Raw genomic sequence first — 19,694 nt, 5'->3', positions numbered from 1 at the left:
CTTGCAGAGGTCAGCATAGTGGGAAAGGGCTCTTACACTGAAAGTGTTTTGCCACAGTGGCAAAAAAAATAATAGTGAAGATCACTTCCATCTTCAGTAAAAGGTTTTATTGAAAATGTAATATAACTTAGTTTTCACAATGGGGAAAGCATATTACTAACTTCAGGGATCTGGCAAGAAAGAGAGAAGATTTATAACATGGAAAAAGTGCAGGCTGAATCCACTGGGTTAGGCATCATTGTGCTATCAGTACTTATGAATATGTGAAGCCGCTTTGTATCAAGCCAGACCATTGATCTATGAAGGATTCTGGAGCTGAATTTACTTCTGACATCTGACTTTTCCTGAACCATTTAACAGTACCTGAGTGGCTTTATAATACTGCTCCCCACACCTTTCTGCATCTGATATGCTTTAACCAGATCATGCTTTTCCATCCAAAATAAAACTTTTCTATATTTTTGTCAGCCTTTTTGACTTAATCAGTAACGTACAACTAAAGAGAGAGGTGAACTTTTTTTCCTTTTTGGATCATCATAATTATAAATTCCTGGCAACCAAATCTATTGCAGCTTCTTCCTGCCTTTTAGGATCCTCTTTGACCTCCTGAATTACAAAACCGTAGTTCATCCGACATGACTGAGAAACCTTGAATATGTTAATAAACCTAAGTATCTGGATGGTGTCCCCCCCACCCCCACCTGCAAAGTCCAATCAAGACTTAACTGTGTATTTTTGAACTTGGATGACTGGATGTTCTGATTTGTCTTTCTTTAATTTATACTTGAGACAGTGTGTTACGTTCTGTCAGCCAGAAACATTGCTGCAAGGAAGTCATGGGCTGTTGTAAAGATAGCATACTCATGTCCGTGTACACAGTGATCTTTACTTGTTCATCTGCAGCTCTTGGTAATCTTGCAGTTGGTAATAGCAAGAGGCTTCAGAGCAACAACAGATAATACATCCAAAAGCAGGAGCAGTAAAAAACCTTTTGAGACAAACAAACATGTCAAAAAGTAGCGAGCAAGCATTTGAGTTTTCTAAAACACTTACTCATATTGGATACAAAACTAAACTAAACTAAAGTGGAGTGAATGGTGGGAGAGAGACGGGTGAGCATGTTGCTGAGCATGATAGGAAAAAGTCCCAGTTGTGCTCTATCAGCCTAACACAGGCCTTGTCCAGTTTTCTTTGGATCTAGGACCAGCCACAAAATTTGGGAGCTAATGAGTGCTTGACAGAATTACCAGACTTAATTAAAGACATTGTGGAGGAGAAGGGTAAAGGGTCAAAGGGATTTTATCCTTTTTACAAGTAACATTCTTACAACAGAAATGGGCAAACAAGATGTTATTAAATAATTCTGCATCTGAATACTAAGTGCCACAGTTAAATTTCTAAGCTCCCTGGTGCCTGGGGTAGGATGTGCATGATATTTGGCTTAATTCTATTCAATTCGAATCGATTTGATTTGGAACCACTGATGAGAGTAGAGATTCTTTCGAATAGATTCAAATTCACCTGAATTTGAATCTAGTCTGGATAAATTTGAATCTATTGAATGAATCTTCACTCTGTTCAGTAAGTAAAAGTAAAAAGTGTGTGTAGCAAATTATGACTTGCAGTTATAGTTTGATTTGGATGTAATAACAGACTATGGTGATCACAAACCAGGAAGTGCTGAAGCCCCAGACACGGTCCTAATGACCTTGTTCTCTGCCAAGCCAGGTGCAAGACATAAGGACGTAGGAAGCTGCTTTATACCATTGTTCCATCGAGCTCAGCATTGTCTATGTCTTCAAGGTTTCAGGCAGGAGTCTTTCCCAGCCCTACCTGGAAATGCTGCCAGGAATTGAACCCAGGATAGCCCCAAACCCAACTCTCCCTTACCGAAATAGCACATGTGAAAAACTCAGTTCAGTTTTATTTCGGTCTCTGACCAGCAGTATAAAGTAGACAGATTAAAAACTCTGTACATTAATAACAATTCATCCTTAAGCATAACAATTGGATTAAGTATTTGAGTCTGTTTGATTCTATTGGCCACCACACAAAATCTGGCTCCATTATATGTAACCTCAGAGTCATGGTCAGCAAGAAGAAAACAAACAAAAAACTCATCTGAACGGCCTGGAGGGGGGACCATGTGGAAAAGTAAATATTCGTTTGCAACACAGAGAAACATGAAAACACCCCTCCTCCACAGCATGAGCCCATTAGCCTTGGTTCAACAGCTGTTGCTAAAATGAACAGATAGCGACATAATTAAGAAGCATATCGGACAAATATGTATTAAAACACATCAGATCAAAATGAACTCTGTTTTTACTAGAAATCTTGATCCTTCTGCTTGATAAGGTCATTTTCTTCAATAATTCAGTGCTAGAGCTTAGCCAATCAGCCTGTGTGTAATGGGTATGCAGACATCTGTTTTCTTAGCATAATTTATTCCCATTCATTTCCCCCCACTTTTTTCCATGTAAAAGACAAGACAACTGGTATCTATAATGTATCAGTAAATACAATTGAAATTATTAAAACAAATAAAAAAAACTTCAGGTAGTGGAACAAGCATTTAAAACCAGAAGGTTGCTCAGCACATTTATCAACCAAATCACTTAAAGAGCCAAATACCTGTTGGAATTAAAAAAAAAAAAAAAAAATCACATCCCACCAAAAGGTGAACAAAGATAGAGAGCTAAAGTTGTGTGGCCCTGATATAAGAGGAGGTCTTGGACTGTTACAGACTTTAAAGATTAAACCAGGACAAAATTGTATAATAATTGAATAATAATATTTATTCAAATAATGTCAAAAAGCAATAAAATAAACTATCCTCAGATTTGCACTAGTTTTTAAAACCTACAATACACAATATCCAATATGCAATGTGGGACCTGGAGATTCACAGTAAATAGACGCAAGTTTCAATCAAGTAGATTGATTGGCCAAAAATTTATTACTGGCAAACACATTTTGACCTTTGTCAGTGGCATAATTAATATATTGAAAACAATCTACAGGCTTGTGAAACCTCCTCTACTTTTAGAGTTTCACACGTTCCTCGCAATAAATTTCAGACTGGCAAAATGATACGCCAACAGATTCTCCCCACTATAGCGTCTGCTTTCCTCTCAGATTATTATTTGAATAAATATCATTATTCTGTTGTTATGTAATTTTGTCCTGGTTTGAAGTATTTTGCTTATTGTATTGGGCCAGGCTTCTGTGGCTGTTGGTTCTGCTTTTAAAGATGAAAAACAGCACTTTGCATTGAACTTGGAAACGTGTTGGAGCCTATTTAGCTATTTAGAATACTGACTGCAATCTGTTTCACTGTAACTGGCAGATCCCACTCATGATTGATCTCTTTTACAACACGCAGACTTGGAGTGGGAAAGATGATGACACTCAGGGCTTTTTAAAGGGTACTAGTAGGCCAGCTTCCAATTCAGTGTGTGCGAAAGCTTTTGAACGTCTCCTACGCTTAGCTGCGTGTCGGCCAAGCGTTCAAATGCCCACATGTACCTATTCAACATTTTGTTGTGGGGGGGGGGAAATGCAAAGATAAAGAACCTGAAGTGTGTCTACATTAAACAACACAAGTCCTCTGATTTGTAACGACGTAGCCAAGTTCTTTTTTTCCTGTTGGTTTAAAGACAGAGGCTGAAAGTAGTAGCTGTTGACTCAGCTAATAGTGATTCCCACAAAATTATTTCTCTCTATGTGCGGTCTTAAAATGGTCTTCTAGGAGAGAGTTTTCGAGCAAAATTGTTGTTCTCTGGGTTTGAATTGTGAAGCATAGTCACAATTCAGTACCAGATGTTCTCAGCCTTGGGTCCCCAGATGTTGTTGGATCACAACTCCCATCCTTGAAGACCATTGTGGCTGGGGATGATACAAGTTGTAGTCCAACAACATCTGGAGGCCCAAGGTTGAGAACATCTGGTCCACAGAAGAAGTCTGAGCTACACGTGTCATGTTAGGAGGCCAGAGGATCCTCTTTAGTTGCTTTCTTATGTGTTGATGATGCTTTTTCTGGCCTTTATTATCTTTGAGATGGGGTTCAGCAAGTGCCCCAGCTGTTAGAGGCATTGTGTGTTTCTGTTAGTGACACCCCAATTATGACATGCCCATGCTGCACACATTTGCATTTTTCTTTTTCTTTTTAGGAATTAGGTGGACACTGTTGTTATATCAAAGGTGAAGCAAACGAGCAGAAAGCATGACCTACTATTTACAAGTTCATAGGTTTAAATTAATATTACTGGTTAGATCTGTAGCAATGCTGCTTTTGAATTCTGGATTGTTGCAGTTTTAATTTCTGTATTGGTTTTTAAATTTTTTAAATCTAGGCTATCCTGGATATTCCGTAATGAAAAGGTGGAACTTTAATATATGTGTATAGCTTTGACCATACACATAGACAGGGATGAAGAAATGTTGGCTCAGTTTATCAGCCAGACAAAATACTTTACTTGTCAAGCTATGTTGGTGCATTGCTTATCAGGACTTTTTTTCACTCCAGACATCATTTTTCACTCATCACAGACTAGTGGATTTCTGCAGCCCTGCACATAACACATATAATATATGCCCAATCACAGGGTCAGAGTGGAATGAGTGATGGTTTAGTAAGAGGATATCTTGTAAGGAAATGTAACTGCAGGGCCCATAGTGGTAGATGGTGTGGCTTGCATGCAGACAGTTCCAAGTTCAGTTCTTCACTTATTCAGTTATTTGAAGGCCTGAAAAAGCTTCTAAACGTCAAAGTCGATAGTAGTGAGCTAGATCATTATGCTTCATTTATTTCCTTCCTCCAAGGAGCTGAGAGCTGCAAGTGGGTTGGAAATTTTGCCCCTGACCCGTCCCTCACTCTCCCGACCCCGCTCTTCACACATACCACAGCATTTGTCCAGGGTACTTAAGAGACCACATTCTTTGTCATGAACCCTGCTGCCTTTTAAGATCATCTGGGGAGGTCCGGTTACGGGTGCCGCTGGCTCGTCTGGTGGCGACTTGGGGCTGGGCCTTCTCTGTGGCTGCCCCAGGGCTTTGGAATGCACTCCCTGTCAAAATAAGTGCTTCTTCATCTCTGTTTGCTTTAAAAAAGATGCTTAAGACACGCCTGTTTTCTCAGGCTTTTAATTAAAAATTAATTTAATTAAAATTTCATCATATTTATATACCGCCTGAAATATTGTCTGAAGAGACAGTCATAGTCACAGAAATGGGCACAATCATGCTTACAGCACACTTCAGGAAGCGTAAAGATTGGGGCCAGGAGAGTGAGTGACAGGTTGGGGGTGGGAGCTCCGACTTGCTTTCAGCCCCGTAAGCGTGCACAACAGTGTTCTATGGAATGCTTGGCCAGGGCTGAGATTTCCTTTCCATTTAATCCTTGCAATAACCTTTTGAGGTCAGTTAGGCTAAGACTGGAAGACCCAAGGTCACTCAAGCAGCTTCAAGGTTGAGTTGAGGATTTATGAACCCTAGTCTCCCGGGTCCGAGTCCAACCACTACAGCAGCATAGTTTGAATGACCTGGAGTTTTGAACAACCAGGAGTACAATATCTCATGTAAATGTAAAAATTGATTTTTTTAAAACCCACATTGGTTTGGGTAGACTTTTGTGCTATTCAGAAGAGCAGAGAAAACCAGTGTATAGATACGTATTCCTCAATCTTGAGCCACACTGGAAGAGCACACATACAAAGTTGCTTAAGTTGAAGTATAGAATAACACACATTTGCTATACAGGAGGTCCTCAGTATTCATGTGGGGTTCCGTTCTGCAGTTATACCGCAGATATGGAAACCGCGAATATCGAGGCATTAAAGTCAATGTATTCACGGGGGCTAGGTTCCCAGTCGGCCGAAAATGATTCTAAATTGCTAAAAATTAGCGGAGCTCCTTACTGTGCTTTGCTCCCCCCCACCCCCGGTTGCCTCCAGAATGCCCGAAAATCAGCTGAAAATTACAGATTTTTGGTTAAGACATGAGTCATTTTTTGGCTCTGAACAAAATGGCAGCCAGAAATGACCTCCAAGTTAATTTCCGGCCACTTCCGACCCGCAGATAGATAAGGTCGACGTAACCCCCACCCCCCCAGTGTTACTTGCTCACAAGTATTTGGATGTCCGCTCAGTTCATCTTAGATCCCACTCAGGTTGAATCAGGAAAGCCCCATTCTGAATGCAGGTGTGCACACACTGCCTTGATACTGCCTACCAGAACAAAACTCATTCCACACAAGATAGGAAAAAAATTAGAGGGACCACTGGTTGGGTGTCTTTTTCCCAGCTGTGGATATGCAGATAACGAGGTTCTACTGTACAAGAAGACCCTGAGGTCATTCACACAATCAAAAACTGTGTTCTACCCGGGTTTGGGAGCTGCGTGTGCTCCCAATTTTCAGTTATGTGGAAGCAAGCTAGGAGGAGAACCTGGGTAGAAGTGATTGTGTGGAAGCAAGGTAGGAGGAGAACCTGGGTAGAAGTGATTGTGTGGAAGCAAGGTAGGAGGAAAAGCTGCCCAGGTTCTCTTCCTGCCTTGTTTCCACACAACCACAAAGTGGGAGCGCACACAGCTCCCAAACCCAGGTAGAACGGAGTTTTTGATTGTGTGGAACAGTTTTTGATTGCTCCACACTATAAATATAGGTGCGGTAATTCCATGGTTTCCCCCATGACACTCTATGAATGCGAAATCTGGACTTTGAAGAAGCAAGATAGAAAAAGTATTGACGCTTTTGAACTTTGGTGCTGGAGAAGGCTGTTGAGGATATCATGGACAGCCAGGAAAACAAACAAATGGATCATAGATCATTACTCTGTGCCTGTTGAGATTTGTTTGTATATACGCTCTCTATTTGTTGAGAAATGCTGCTTAGTAAGACAGGAGCAAATATTTGGGGGCATATTTGAAACGGAAGGATTTGATGTTTGGGATACAACTTTCCAGTTAGTGTGTAGACCAAGATTTTCCAAAGATGATAACTGTCTGTGGTGGGAATGGATGGGGGATGGGATTGTTCCATTAGTTGCTGCTATTGTAGTGTGTGTGTATGTGTATTATACGGTACTTTCATTGTGGTGTTTTCAGTGACTTGTGATGCACCACCTCCTAAACAGTGTTCCCTCTAAACAGGGATTCCCAGATGTTGTTCACTACAACTCCCATGATCCCCACTGCAATGGCCTTTGGCTTGAGATTCTGGGAGTTGTAGTCAACAGCATCTGGGAATCCCTGTTAGAGGGAACACTGCTCCTAAAGGTAATATTGCTGTGTTCAATTTGTTATTAATTACCAAGAAAGCTTTTGGGATCTGTAAATTATTTTAAAAGAGACTTGTATCTTCCAAATATTCTGTTTGGTACAGCTGATTATAAATTACAAAACTTGTATTTACTACATCTCTTCCTGACTGTTAAGGTATAATGTTCCTTCTTGATTGTTTGGTTTATCAGTTGCAAAAAGCTGTTCTGGATTTGTGTGTGTGTGTGTGTGTGTGTGTGTGTGTGTGTGTGTGTGTAGGGTTGGGTTTTTACAAACAAAATATGCATGTTTTACAGCTCTAAGTTCTTTAAGTCTGCTTTTCTGTGAACCAACTGTAATTGCTTATATTTTGTTTCCAACAGGTCTTTGTCTGTTTTATCTTGTAGTTTTGTGTTATCTTCTAACGTAGCTTCTTGCTCCTCTCTCTTGTTTCTTTTCATGTTTGATAGGTTCGATCTATGGATGAATTAAATCATGATTTTCAAGCGCTTGCTCTGGAAGGAAGGGCTATGGGAGAGGTGAGTGTGACGTGGATTCTGTGGTGGTCGTGGTGGGAGTCATATGTAGGGATGTGCCTAAACTGTTGTTCGCGGTTTGAGCACTTTTAGGGAAATGGTACCAGGTGCTTTAAGAAAAAGGAGATCTCCCCCGCCCTATGTAGCCTCCTGCTGGGGTGGCATGCATCCCAATAACCCACTGCGCCAGCACACACATGGCATCTGCGCATGCTTTGCTGGTGAGTTATGGAGCAAGTTGGCTCCCACTTTGGAGCTAGCTTGCCCCATAATGCACCAGGAAGGAAGCATCTCCTTCTTGACACATGACGAGGTCAGCTCTATAAGTGGAGAGTTCCCCCTTTATCCTTCTTTGCAGCTGACCTGCTAGTTTATACTTGGGAAGCAAGCATCTCCTTCCTTCGCCAGGCATGAAGGAATGAGTCTGCTGCAAAGAGGGGAGTTTAAACTCTCCGCTTTGCAGCTGACTTGCTCCTTTATGCATCTGGAAGGGGACGCTTTCTTCCCAGTGCATTATGGGGCATGTCAGCTCCAGTTTGAGCTCCCCACTTCTGGAGCTGACTCAGAGTGAGTCAGTGCGGTACACTGGCATTGTCTCAGAAAGGCTGTCTTAGAACATGCCCCAGAATCCTTTTGACCGTTGGGAGTGGGGATGGAGATGGGGTGTGGTGAGCTTGAAAACCACCGGGGTAAATGCATTCTGTAATCTAGGCCAAAAGACTTTGGATCTTAATAGTTTCTTTTAAAATAGATTAATCAATTCTAGGAAACAGTTTAATTAAAGGAAAAATAAATATTTCAAGTTAGGAAATGATAAGCGACCTCACACTCAAATATTTTACTTACAAAACGTCAGACAATTAAAGTGACTATTTAAGGAACAGATCAGAGTCTCTCAATTTGTGTGAGTCTGCTAATAATGAATTTATTATAAACTGGGATTCAAAGGACAACATATATTCACTCAGGGGCCTCCGTGCACCACCCTGAGCTTATTAGATTTCCCCTTCCAGCTGCAGCTGTTTGTACTTCATTAGACTCTGCTCTGGAGGTCGCCCAACTTGCCAGAGCAGCTTTTGCAGGGAGTCTGAGCGCATCTGTTTATGAGTGGTTCTTTGAACTCCACCCTTGGTTAATGGAGCCTAGCAAGTAGTGTGCACATAGAAGAGGTTCTTGAGTTTGAGATAACTGTTACATTTAAATGAGGTAATTCTGTGGAACCCACCAAATCTTCCTCCTTGGGGAGGAGAGCTGGTCTTCTGGCCGTGAGCATGAATGGTCCCCTTTGCTAAGCAGGGTCCACTCTGGTTTGCATTTGAATGGGTGACTACATGCAAGAGCTGTCTACTATAAGATATGCCTCTTAGGGCATGGGGTCGTAGCTCAGTGGTAGAACATCTGTTTTGCATCTTGAGGAAGGGCTGGGAGAGACTCCTTCCTGAAATCTTAGGAAGCCACTGCCAGTCTACTGAGTTAGATGGGCCAATGATCTGACTTGGTAAAAGGCAGATTCCTATGCCTTTCAAACCCTGTTGTCTGTCCTTGACCCTGACAGTGATGAGAGAGGATCTGCAAAGATTGTTGGCCAAGTTATGGGATTTTGGGCTGGTTGCAAACTGCCCAGGACCACTAGATTGGGTGGCAGTAACATGTAACAAATAATTATAAAAAGAACTGCATGTGCTGACTAGACTTATTTAAAAGGGAACCAGCAGACAAATTAAAAGATGTCGCTGACCTGGCAGATGAAGTCCACAAACAGGTAGCAGAAGTGAAGCTGATATTGGAGGGAGAGCAGGACTTGCATGGTCAACGGGAAGATCTGGAGAAGTGTTCTTGCCACGAAAAACACACATCTGGATACAGCAACCTTCTTAATTCACTGTTGCCAACATGTGTGAGCACTAAAGCAACTGCATGCATAGTTATAGAGAGAGTGTAAATCCAATGGTTAACAGTAGGGACAGACCCAGATATTATCTTACATAGAAATCACTGTGTAAGGATCATATTATTGCCACACTTCATGTTTTAGCATGTAAGACCATGAAGAGAGTAGCTTCGAGCAATCACTAATGCAAAAATTTCTGTAGCATCCAGATAATATGCAAGGACTCTTAAGTCCTGGGAAATCTGCCTATGAAAGGGGGAAAACAAACAAACCCTGAGCCTGCAGGTCAACAAAGCTGCAGTCAATCAGCTTTTGGGCATGGATAACTTGCTCGGGGAATGTTTGGGCAGAAAGTATCTTCCCTTAAGAACATATTATTTAGATCATCACAAAAGGAGCACCAGGTACTTTCAGTGCCTGGGGTATTTGATGAACTGAACAAAATGTCATGATTTGGTATGAACAGTCATCTCTGCCACACTGAAGAAAGTTTTTGCTCATCTGTCTGAATACTTGTTTTGTCTTAGAATGCAAAATTAACTACTATACTCTCATAAGTAAAGTAAAGCAAGCAAAAACCATGGAGTTTGAAACATATCTGAAAGGACCTTGTTTCAGAATAAGTTGTAATAAAAACATCTTGGGGGTGTTGCATTGTTTAGGACATGTTGAGCAGAAATCTGTGGAAAAGCTACCTTTATACATTGGTAGTCGTGCCTCCTGAAATTTCTAGGTGTTTTCCCCAAACGTAAGTTGTGTGGTGGAACGGAATTACACTTCCTTTCACAAATAGGTAATGGAAGACATGAAAGAATTAATGTGGGTAGGGCATATTGCAACACTCACAAGGAACATGTTATACAGAACAGGTATTTGTTACAGGCAGTTTCCCCTTCAAATATTAGACAACACTCAGTAGTTAGTGAAAATAATCAAACTTGGTATCTAGGTGCAGATGAAGTCAATAATTGCTCCATGTTATATGGCGATTCCAAGGGCTTTTGAATACCCTAGCTAAAAGTGCAGTCACCTGTTGAGAGCAGCTTTTGATTTTGACAATTCTGAAAAAGCCTTAAGAGCAGGGAGGCAACTAAAAACATTCCAATTGAGAAAAAAGTGGAGAAGTGATGGTGGCACCCGCAGAGACTTCTCCTCGAGTCCATTAAGAATCCTGTAACTAAGACACAGTTTCCCGGTGAAGTAGTAAACCTGTGCCTGGGTTGTATCACTTCTGCCTGCAAGTGGAGGCTTGAATGATTGCGTGCTCCTCCTCCAAAAAGCTTCTCTGCCCATTTAAACAAAAATAGGATATTGGGGAAAGGCTTCTAGCCTAGTTTTCACCTGGACATGCTAGGTTTCAATGTGCAGAGGGTCAGTCATCTGAGCTGCCACCTCTCGTTGCTTAGTCCAAGTCAGGGCTGCTCAATTCTGGCCTACCTGCAGATGTTGGTCTACAGTCCCCAGAATCCCCGGCTATTGACTGTTGTGGCTAGGGATTATGGGAGTTGTAGTCCAAAAACATCTGGAAGGTCAAAGTTGAGCAGCTCTGGCCCAAGAACAGGCTTACACTTATACACTTAGAATTTGGTTTAAGAAACAGCTAGGTTATGGAGCTTTTGGAAGAGACCCCCCCCCCCCCACGCCCAGCTTTCTGGCCACATTCAAGCATAACAGTAAACCATGGTTTGTTAAGAGAATGAACCTCTGCCTCATGAACTCTTCCTTTCTCTTTGTGTACTTGGAGAGGAGATTGAAAACTTCCTTTCACAGTTGGATACACACTGCATTTCCCCATTTGACCCAGACTCAGTAAGCAATGGCTTGTACAAACCACAGTTGTTAACAAGCCAGGATATCAAACCAGGATCTAATCTTAGTTGATATCTTGGCTTTTTAATTTGCTGTAGTTTGTACAAATTAGTTTTCTGAGTTTGCATGAAATGAGGAAACTAGGAACAGCAGCTTTAAATCTTGCTCACACTCCCTTGCTGAGGCCGTGATGGCTGATGTGTAAAATGGACGATTTTTTTCTTACATCTGAATGTGCTATCAGACAAAGTTTTGTCATGCCGTTTAATTTTTTAAAAGGTTATCTTGCAACATATCAATTAAAACACCAGATAAACAATCCTTTCCCTAAAACACCATACATACATCAGGCAGTAAGTATAGTAAAAACCTGAGAACAGCAGCATCAGATCTAGGACTTGGGCAGATAGCTTTCTAGATGGAAGAAAGACTTGGCGAACATCCTGTCTCCTCGCTTGGAAAAGGTATTAGCAAATTACTAGATATTAGATAAGGAGAAGAGAGTACTCTTGACAATGTAATTCATTTAAACTCTTGGCCTCAGTATGCCATGGTAACAATACATTCTATTCAAACACTCCATAACCCAGGAAGAACTGGAGGACCCGTCTTATCAGAAACCTAAATAACTTTGATTCAATTTGGCATGCAGCAGGCAGAATAAGTGAAGCCTTGCTTTCTGCCCTTTCTAAATCTTGAACAACAATAATAATGAATAAAGGCAATTCTGATTAATATGAGTGTGTGGGAGGTAGACTCGTAATGCAGTAGTGAAAGAGGAATGGAAACATACCAGGACATTGAGGCTGGCAGTCTCCATGCGCTCCAACATGAAAGAGATTCTTGAAGCTCTCGAGCTCTGGGACATCTGGAACAAGATGTATAGATATATTGATCATTCTGAACCCTGAGAACCAAGGAATTCATTTGGTTGTGTGTAAAAAGGTCAGTTATGACTAAACAGCATTGAAATCAATGAGATGGATTAACATAGGAAGCTGCCCTATACGGAGTCAGACCATTGGTCTATCTAGCTCAGTATTGCCTACACAGACTGGCAGCAGCTTCTCCAAGGTTGCAGGCAGGCATCTCTCTCAGCCCTCTCTTGGAGATGCTGCCAGGGAGGGAACTTGAAACCTTCTGCTTTTCCCAGAGCAGCTCCATCCCCTGAAGGGAATATCTTACAGTGAACATAAGAAAAACCTTGTTGGATCAGGCCCAAGGCCCATCTAGTTCAGCATCCTGTTTCGCACAGTGGCCCACCAGATGCCTCTGAGAAGCCCACAGGCAAGAGTGGAGGGCATGCCCTCTCTCCTACTGCTACTCCTCTGCAACTGGTATTTAGGGGGGTCTTGCCTCTGAGGCTGGAGGTGGCCTGTAGCCCTCAGACATTTATAGACTTGTCCTCCATGAATTTATCTAAATCCCTCTTAAAGCCATCCAGGCTGTTGGTTGTCTTGTGGCAGAGAATTCCATAGGTTGGTTATGCATTATGTGAAAAAGTCCTTCCTTTTGTTGGTCCTAGATTTTTTGGCAATTTAGGCTACTGAGCAACTTAGAACCAGAGGGTTCATTATTGATGGGATCTATTCCGTGTGTGTGTGAGAGAGATAATCCTGAGGAACATACAAGCACATCTTCATATAAATCTGCATTTATTGAATGGAAAATATCCACATCCTAAAAATATAATCGAGAATTTTGCTTTGTCTGCATTAGCTGCAGAGTTCAACAGCTAGGTTTGTGTAAGGAATCACTAGTCGGAAGGTGCACAAGACTTGTTTTGTGATGTTCCTGTGTTGCTATGTAATCACTCAGGACTTAGTTTGTATTACAGTGTGGCATGTCCTTCCACTGTTTTGCCATAGCTGTGGTTCTCAGTAAGAAATCCTCCCACCTGGACTGACTGTCCAGCATAGGCTGCTGCTGAGAAATCAGTTTCGGAGTCAAGCTGGGGCATGCATGCAGGCTGTTGAACTTTGCCATTAAACTAGAAAATGTTGATTTGGACACTGTTTTATGTGGTCCTTCACTGTATGTGCACATGCACACACATTTATAGTCTTGTGATTCACTGCGAGTTAAATAGGTTGATATTTATTTTAATTTTAATTTTATTTTATTTACAATTATGCAACTCGGGCAGTTATATAATGCCATTTATATACATGACACTTTACAACAGACGAAAGGCTCACAGAGAGGCTCAGAGTCTAGATATAGACCCAAGGGGAATTACAGAAATATTAGTATGCTGAGAAACTTAGATGTGTGTAGTGTATACTATAAGCATAAAGTATTTGCTTTCCAGCTAATGTGCACTGTATTCTTGAATTAGTTGATTGCGTGTGTGTGTGTGTGTGTGTATGTTGGAGAGAGAAATCGAGTCCTTGCCTTTCTGCCCTTACCCTACAACATATTTTGCTTCAGCCTTCACTCTCTTTCTGTCCCCTTGCTCCACATCTTTTCTCCAAATGCTAGGTTTTGGCTCTCGGCTCCCACCTCATACTGGCTCCCAGTGTTTCCAGAGCACTGTAAGATACCCCCTTTAGGGGATGGGGCTGCTCTGGGAAGGGCGGTTTCAAGTTTCCTCCCTGGCATCTCCAGATAGAGTGGAGATAAACCTTGGAGAGGCCACTGCCAGTCTCTGTAGAGCTAGATGGACCAGTGGTCTGGCTTGATATAAGGCAGCTTCCTATGTTCCTAAGTGTTCTATTGCTTTGATGTGCCCTATGTGCCAACTCTTGTGGGGTGGGCAGTGTATAGGAATTTGGCCGTAGCTCAGTGGTAGAGCATCTGCTTTGTAGGCAGAAGATCCCAGGTTCAGTCCCTCCCAGCATCTCCAGGGAGGGCTGGGATAGACTCCTGTCTGAAACCCTGGGGAGCTGCTCCCCGTCAGTGTCGACAACATTGAGTGTTAGACCAGTGGTCTGATCCAGTGTGATGTAACTACCTATGTACCTATAATATCTATTTCTTGTTTTACAGCAACTTTTGCCAGGTAAAAAGTTTTGGGAGTCTGATGATTCGAACAAAGATGGACCAAAAGGAATATTTTTGGGCGATCAGTGGAGAGACAGCGCTTGGGGAACATCAGGTACTTCAAATTGAATCAGTTGGGGCAAGCTTTCCATCCCTTGTCTGTCTTACCTTGAACCCTCTCTTCCTCACAGCCCATCATAATATTAATGTTCATCTGAATAGAAGCATTTAGCAAAGAGAGGGAGAATATACCAAAATAGTTCTAAAGTTAGAAATTTGCTGGGTATATAAGATATTGTCTTATTCAGGTCTACACTGAGGTGAGTGGTTGGGTAGGGTCAGAGCTGGATGTAGCCAAGTTGGTTTATATATGTAGAGCTTTATCTCACTTCTGCCTAAAAGGACTACTGGTGCTTAAAAGCAGCACTAAGCAACTGGATGCACCACCCATCATGGCAGTAGATGGCTATCTGCCCCCTCTCCTCCTGAATTCTTTTTGGCCGTGTTGGAGGAGGGAGCAGGAGTTGAGCTATTATGGAGAAACCTGGGTGAGCCCCAGTTTTGCTGATGGTTTCTTGCATCCCATAAGAACAGCCATACTGGAGCAGACTGAAGGTCTATCTAGTACAGCATCCAGTTTTATGCTGTGGCTGCTGGGAAGCCCACAAGCGGGGCATGGAGGCCATTGCTTGCTTCATTCTTGCCTTGCCCCCTCGTCCACCAGCAACTGGTATTCAGCACTGTATTGTCTCTAAACCTGGAGTTACAGTAGACCTGCTCAACTTAGGCCCCCTCCCCAGCTGTTTTTGGACTACAACTCCCATAATCCTTAGCCACAGTGGCCAATAGCCAGGGAATATGGGTATTGTAGGCCAGCATCGGCAGGAGGGCCAAAGTTGAGCTGCCCTGTGTTAATAGTTTAGCTAGAATGGCTATTAGCTGCTGATGGACAACTCTTCTCTGTGAGTTTATTTAATCTGGTAGTGGCCTTCACCCTAGTTTGTGATTCCATAAATTATGCTCTCTGTGATGTAGGTGCAATGACTTGGACTGCTTAGAGAATCATTGTGTTTTTGTTACAGATCATTCTGTTTCCCAGCCAATCATGGTTCAGAGAAGACCTGGTCAGGGTTTTCATGTGAATAATGAGGTGAATTCGGTGCTGTCCCCCCGATCAGAAAGCGGCGGACTTGGAGTCAGCATGGTGGAGTACGTGTTAAGCTCATCTCCTGGAGACTCCTGTCTCAGAAAAGGAGGATTTGTAAGTGTCCCTGGTGATATCCAGCATCTCTGCCTCTAAATCATGATGTCTGTTCTGGATATGTCTAATGCATCTGACTATATTTAAGCCTGAGAAAAAGCACGAGCTTCTTAATTCCAGAAAGCCAATGGGAATACAGAGAGGATCCATACATAGGAGAATAGGGGAGTCTTTCATTTGTGGGTGTATCCGGCTCCCTTGTAATCAGTTTGTTTTATACATTGGCAAATGGCTTGTTTGGACTTTCAGAGAGAACGCCATTGAACACACGTACAGGGCTCGAAGCGGGTGGGAAGTCCCACCCCTAGCCCCGCTCCCCAGCCCGTCACTCACTCTCCCAGTCTGCTCTTCAAGCTTAGAGCAGTAGCTTTCTGAAGAGACAAATGCTGTAACTGTGTCTGCCTCCATTTCTGTGATTGGTGCGCCTAGTCTCCCTATCATGGACACAGACATGGTGGTGGTGGTGGTTGTTACTTACATTTTATATCCCGCTTTTCCTCCAAGGAGCCCAGAACTGTGTACTACAAATTTAAGTTCCTCCTCACAACAACCGTGTGAAGTAGGTTAGGCTGAGAGAGAAGTGACTAGCCCAGAGTCACCCAGCAAGTGTCATGGCGGAATGGGGATTTGAACTCAGGTCTCCCCGGTCCTAGTCCAGCACTCCAACCACTACACCATGCTGGCTCTCTTATAGCATTTGTCTCTGCAAACTCTGCTCTAAGCGTGAAGAGAGTGAGTGTTGGGCTGGGGGTGGGACTTCCCACCTGCTTCCAGCCCTGTTTTCGTGTTTAACGGCATTGTCTTTGAACTCCTGAACAGGGCTATAGTGTTGACCTCATTCAAGTCAAGGCTGTGTGTGCACCACAGTTCCTCGGGAATGCAGAAGAAGCAGAGTCGGGTGTTGGAATCAGAATTCAGTGTCCTGAGGACCTTGGCTTTCACTTTTAGTTTTTAAAATAGCAGCTTTCTAGCCCTTATGGCTGAAGAGGTATGTTTGAAAGTCTGTGTGGAATGCCTGTGGACACCGTGAAAGCCAAAGAGATGGCCAGAGGAGGGGTTTCTGCAAGCTCCTTAAACCTCTCTATGACTGGCAAAATGAGAATAGATTATGCAAATGAACAAAACTGCCTAATAAATATTTTTAGAACTGTGCAATATTTTCATATGTATATAGATATAAAAATATAAGAGAGATTCTGCTGTTTTTCTCAGTCGTCATAATTCATACAGATCGAACAATTCAATATTTCCATGATATATTTTCTTTGTGATTTTTTTTTTAATGTGCTGGTCTATGACCAGTGTTCTAACAGGGATTCCCCGATGTTGTTGACTATGGCTCCCAGCATCCCCAGCTGCAATGGCTTTTGTTTGGGAATTATGGGAGTTGTACTCAACAACATCTGGGAATCCTTGTTAGAGGGAACAGTGTCTATAACTATACTGTATCTATCATATTTCTTTACGCATAATGTAAAGTTCTTTAGCTTGATTATTTGCAACCTTGATTACAACTTGCATGTATTGTTGGTAGTTCTTTTAATTAATAAGGTTTTATTTTGTTTTGTTTTATTTAACACTTATTTTATTTTATTTAACACCTATTTTATTTTATTTAACACCGCCTAACACCTAAAAGCAGTGTACTTTTAATGCTGGACCAAGTTCCATAATGTGGACATCTAAATCAGTACTGCACGTTGCACACTATATGCAGTACGCTAGATAAAAAACAACAGGAAAATACATATAGTAAAAGACTTGTGGTGGGGTGGGGTGGATATAAATGTTCCCTTGAATCAGCTGCAAATATAGTTCTTGATGACGTTAATGTGAATGAGGCCACTAGCTATGTCAGCATTGGGTGCCCATTAAGTAAATAAGTAGTAACATGGAGAACAGTCAGATAATTCTGTCCAACACAGAGGGAAAATAGATCCTCCTTTAACCTAGGATAAAGCACAGTTAAACAGATGAGAGAGATCTTCATTGTTTTTATTGATTTTATGTAAGCCGCTCTGGGAGCCTTGTCAGCTGAGGAAGAGAGTAAAGATGCAATTCCAGACTGATTTTAGTTGAGTGCCATCCAGTCACTTCACAAGCATTGTTTGCAAACCAAGCACAGTAAATTACTTTCTTTCTTAGCTATGCACTAGAAGAAACAAGTTTCCCAGTCTGGCAGAAGTCCAGTTCAGATGCTAAAAATGTGATCTTCTGAACCATTGTTTGGAGGCTCCAGAAGATGCTGTGGGTGCTCTCCTCCCTTGCCCATGGGTGTTCTCCTCTGTTTCCTAGATTTGTAACATCAGGATCACATTCTGGTTTGGGAAGAGAGCTACTGGATACCTTTTTTTATAGGGCAAGCTATCGTTTCATAGATGAGCAATGTATACATGAGCGAGAGCGCACACAAACACACTATATTGCACTGCTACTATTTATATACCGCTTTTCAACAAAAGTTCCCAGAGCAGTTTACGTAGAAAAATAAATAATAAACAAAGATGGTTCCCTATCCCAATCTAACAAATATAAGATAGACACCAGCAATAGCCACTAAACATAGGAAGCTGCCATATAGCAAGTCAGACCATTGGTCTGTCTAGCTCAGTATTGTCTACACAGACTGGCAGCGGCTTCTCCAAGGTTGCAGGCAGGAATCTCTCTCAGTCCTCTCTTGGAGATGCTGCCAGGGAGGGAACTTGGAACCTTCTGCTCTTCCCAGAGCGGCTCCATCCCCTGAGGGGAATATCTTACAGTGCTCACACTTCTAGTCTCCCATTCATATGCAACCAAGGTGGACCCTGGTTAGCTAAACAAGTCATGCTTGCAACCATAAGACCAGGTCTCCTCTCACTATGGGATGCTGTGTTGGGGTTGGACAGGGACAATTGCTTTCCCCCTGTTAAATATAAGACCGCCTCTCCCGGCCAGTTCCGTCCCATCCTGTGAGATCTTCTCAGGTTGCCCTTCTTTCAATCCCTGGTCTCAGAGAGGTCTGTAATATTAGGGCCCATGGAAGGACTTTCTCTGTAGCCGCCCCTTCACTTTGGAATTCTCTTTCCCCCCCAGATTCGGTCTGCCTCCTCCCTTTCAGCCTTTAAGATCTGATTGAAGACATTTCTTTTTCGCCAGGCATTTGACCTTCAAATCTCTCTCTCTCTCTCTCTCTCTCTCTCTCTCTCTCTCTCTCTCTCTCTCTCTCTCTCTCCCCCCCTCTGCATTGCCTTGAGTCTGTGGATTGGGCGGTATATCAAATCTCTAACTCACTAACTAACTAACTAACTAAATAAATAAACAAAACAATACAAAACAAAACAAGTAAGAGAATTGCCACTTTAAAAGGTGCCTCAGCAGGGGTTACTAGTTCTGGTTGCTTTCTGTTTTTGCTGAAGCAGTTTGATACATACATATACACAGAGAGAGCGGGGAGGGAGGGGGAGATTGAGTCTCCGTGGGCAAAAGAGGAGGGTTCTTTCTGTGCTTGCTATACAGAAAACTGTTTGGTTCCACTTGGGATATCTACATATGTAGTAGTCTAGTAAGTGTGTGATGTGGCTCTCTCTCGCCAGGAACATAGGAAGCTGCTTTATACCGAGTCAGAACGAACTTCCCTTATTTATTTATTCATTTCATTTCATTTCATTTCAATCCCGCTCTTCCTCCAAGGAGCCCAGAGCAGTGTACTACATGAGTTTCTCCTCACAACAACCCTGTGAAGTAGGTTAGCCTGAGAGAGAAGTGACTGGCCCAGAGTCACCCAGCATGTCTCATGGCTGAATGGGGATTTGAACTCAGGTCTCCCCAGTCCTAGTCCAGCACTCTAACCACTACACTACGCTGGCTCCCATTAGTCCATCTAGCTCAGTATTTGTCTACACAGACTGGCAGTGGCTTATCCAAGGGTACAGGCAGGAGCCTCTCCCACCCTTACCTGGAGATGCCATGGGGGGAACCT

At 42.4% G+C, this 19,694-nt stretch overlaps 1 protein-coding gene across 10 annotated transcripts in view; it reads left to right on the top strand.

Moving 5' to 3' along the window:
- PUM1 (pumilio RNA binding family member 1) overlaps positions 1-19,694 on the top strand; it is a 93,529-nt gene that overhangs the window by 31,649 nt on the left and 42,186 nt on the right. For all 10 annotated transcript variants that reach the window (XM_053267692.1, XM_053267685.1, XM_053267684.1 and 7 more), the window contains 3 exons: positions 7,728-7,796; positions 14,482-14,590; positions 15,558-15,736. In XM_053267692.1, coding sequence (XP_053123667.1) covers positions 7,728-7,796; positions 14,482-14,590; positions 15,558-15,736 — 357 coding nt within the window. The remainder of the gene's footprint in view (positions 1-7,727; positions 7,797-14,481; positions 14,591-15,557; positions 15,737-19,694) is intronic.

The sequence above is a fragment of the Hemicordylus capensis genome, chromosome 7 (genome assembly GCF_027244095.1).
Source record: "Hemicordylus capensis ecotype Gifberg chromosome 7, rHemCap1.1.pri, whole genome shotgun sequence".
Classification (NCBI taxonomy): Eukaryota; Metazoa; Chordata; class Lepidosauria; order Squamata; family Cordylidae; genus Hemicordylus; species Hemicordylus capensis.
Note: the sequence above shows the minus strand (reverse complement) of the source record. Positions and strands in the feature narration are given on the sequence as shown.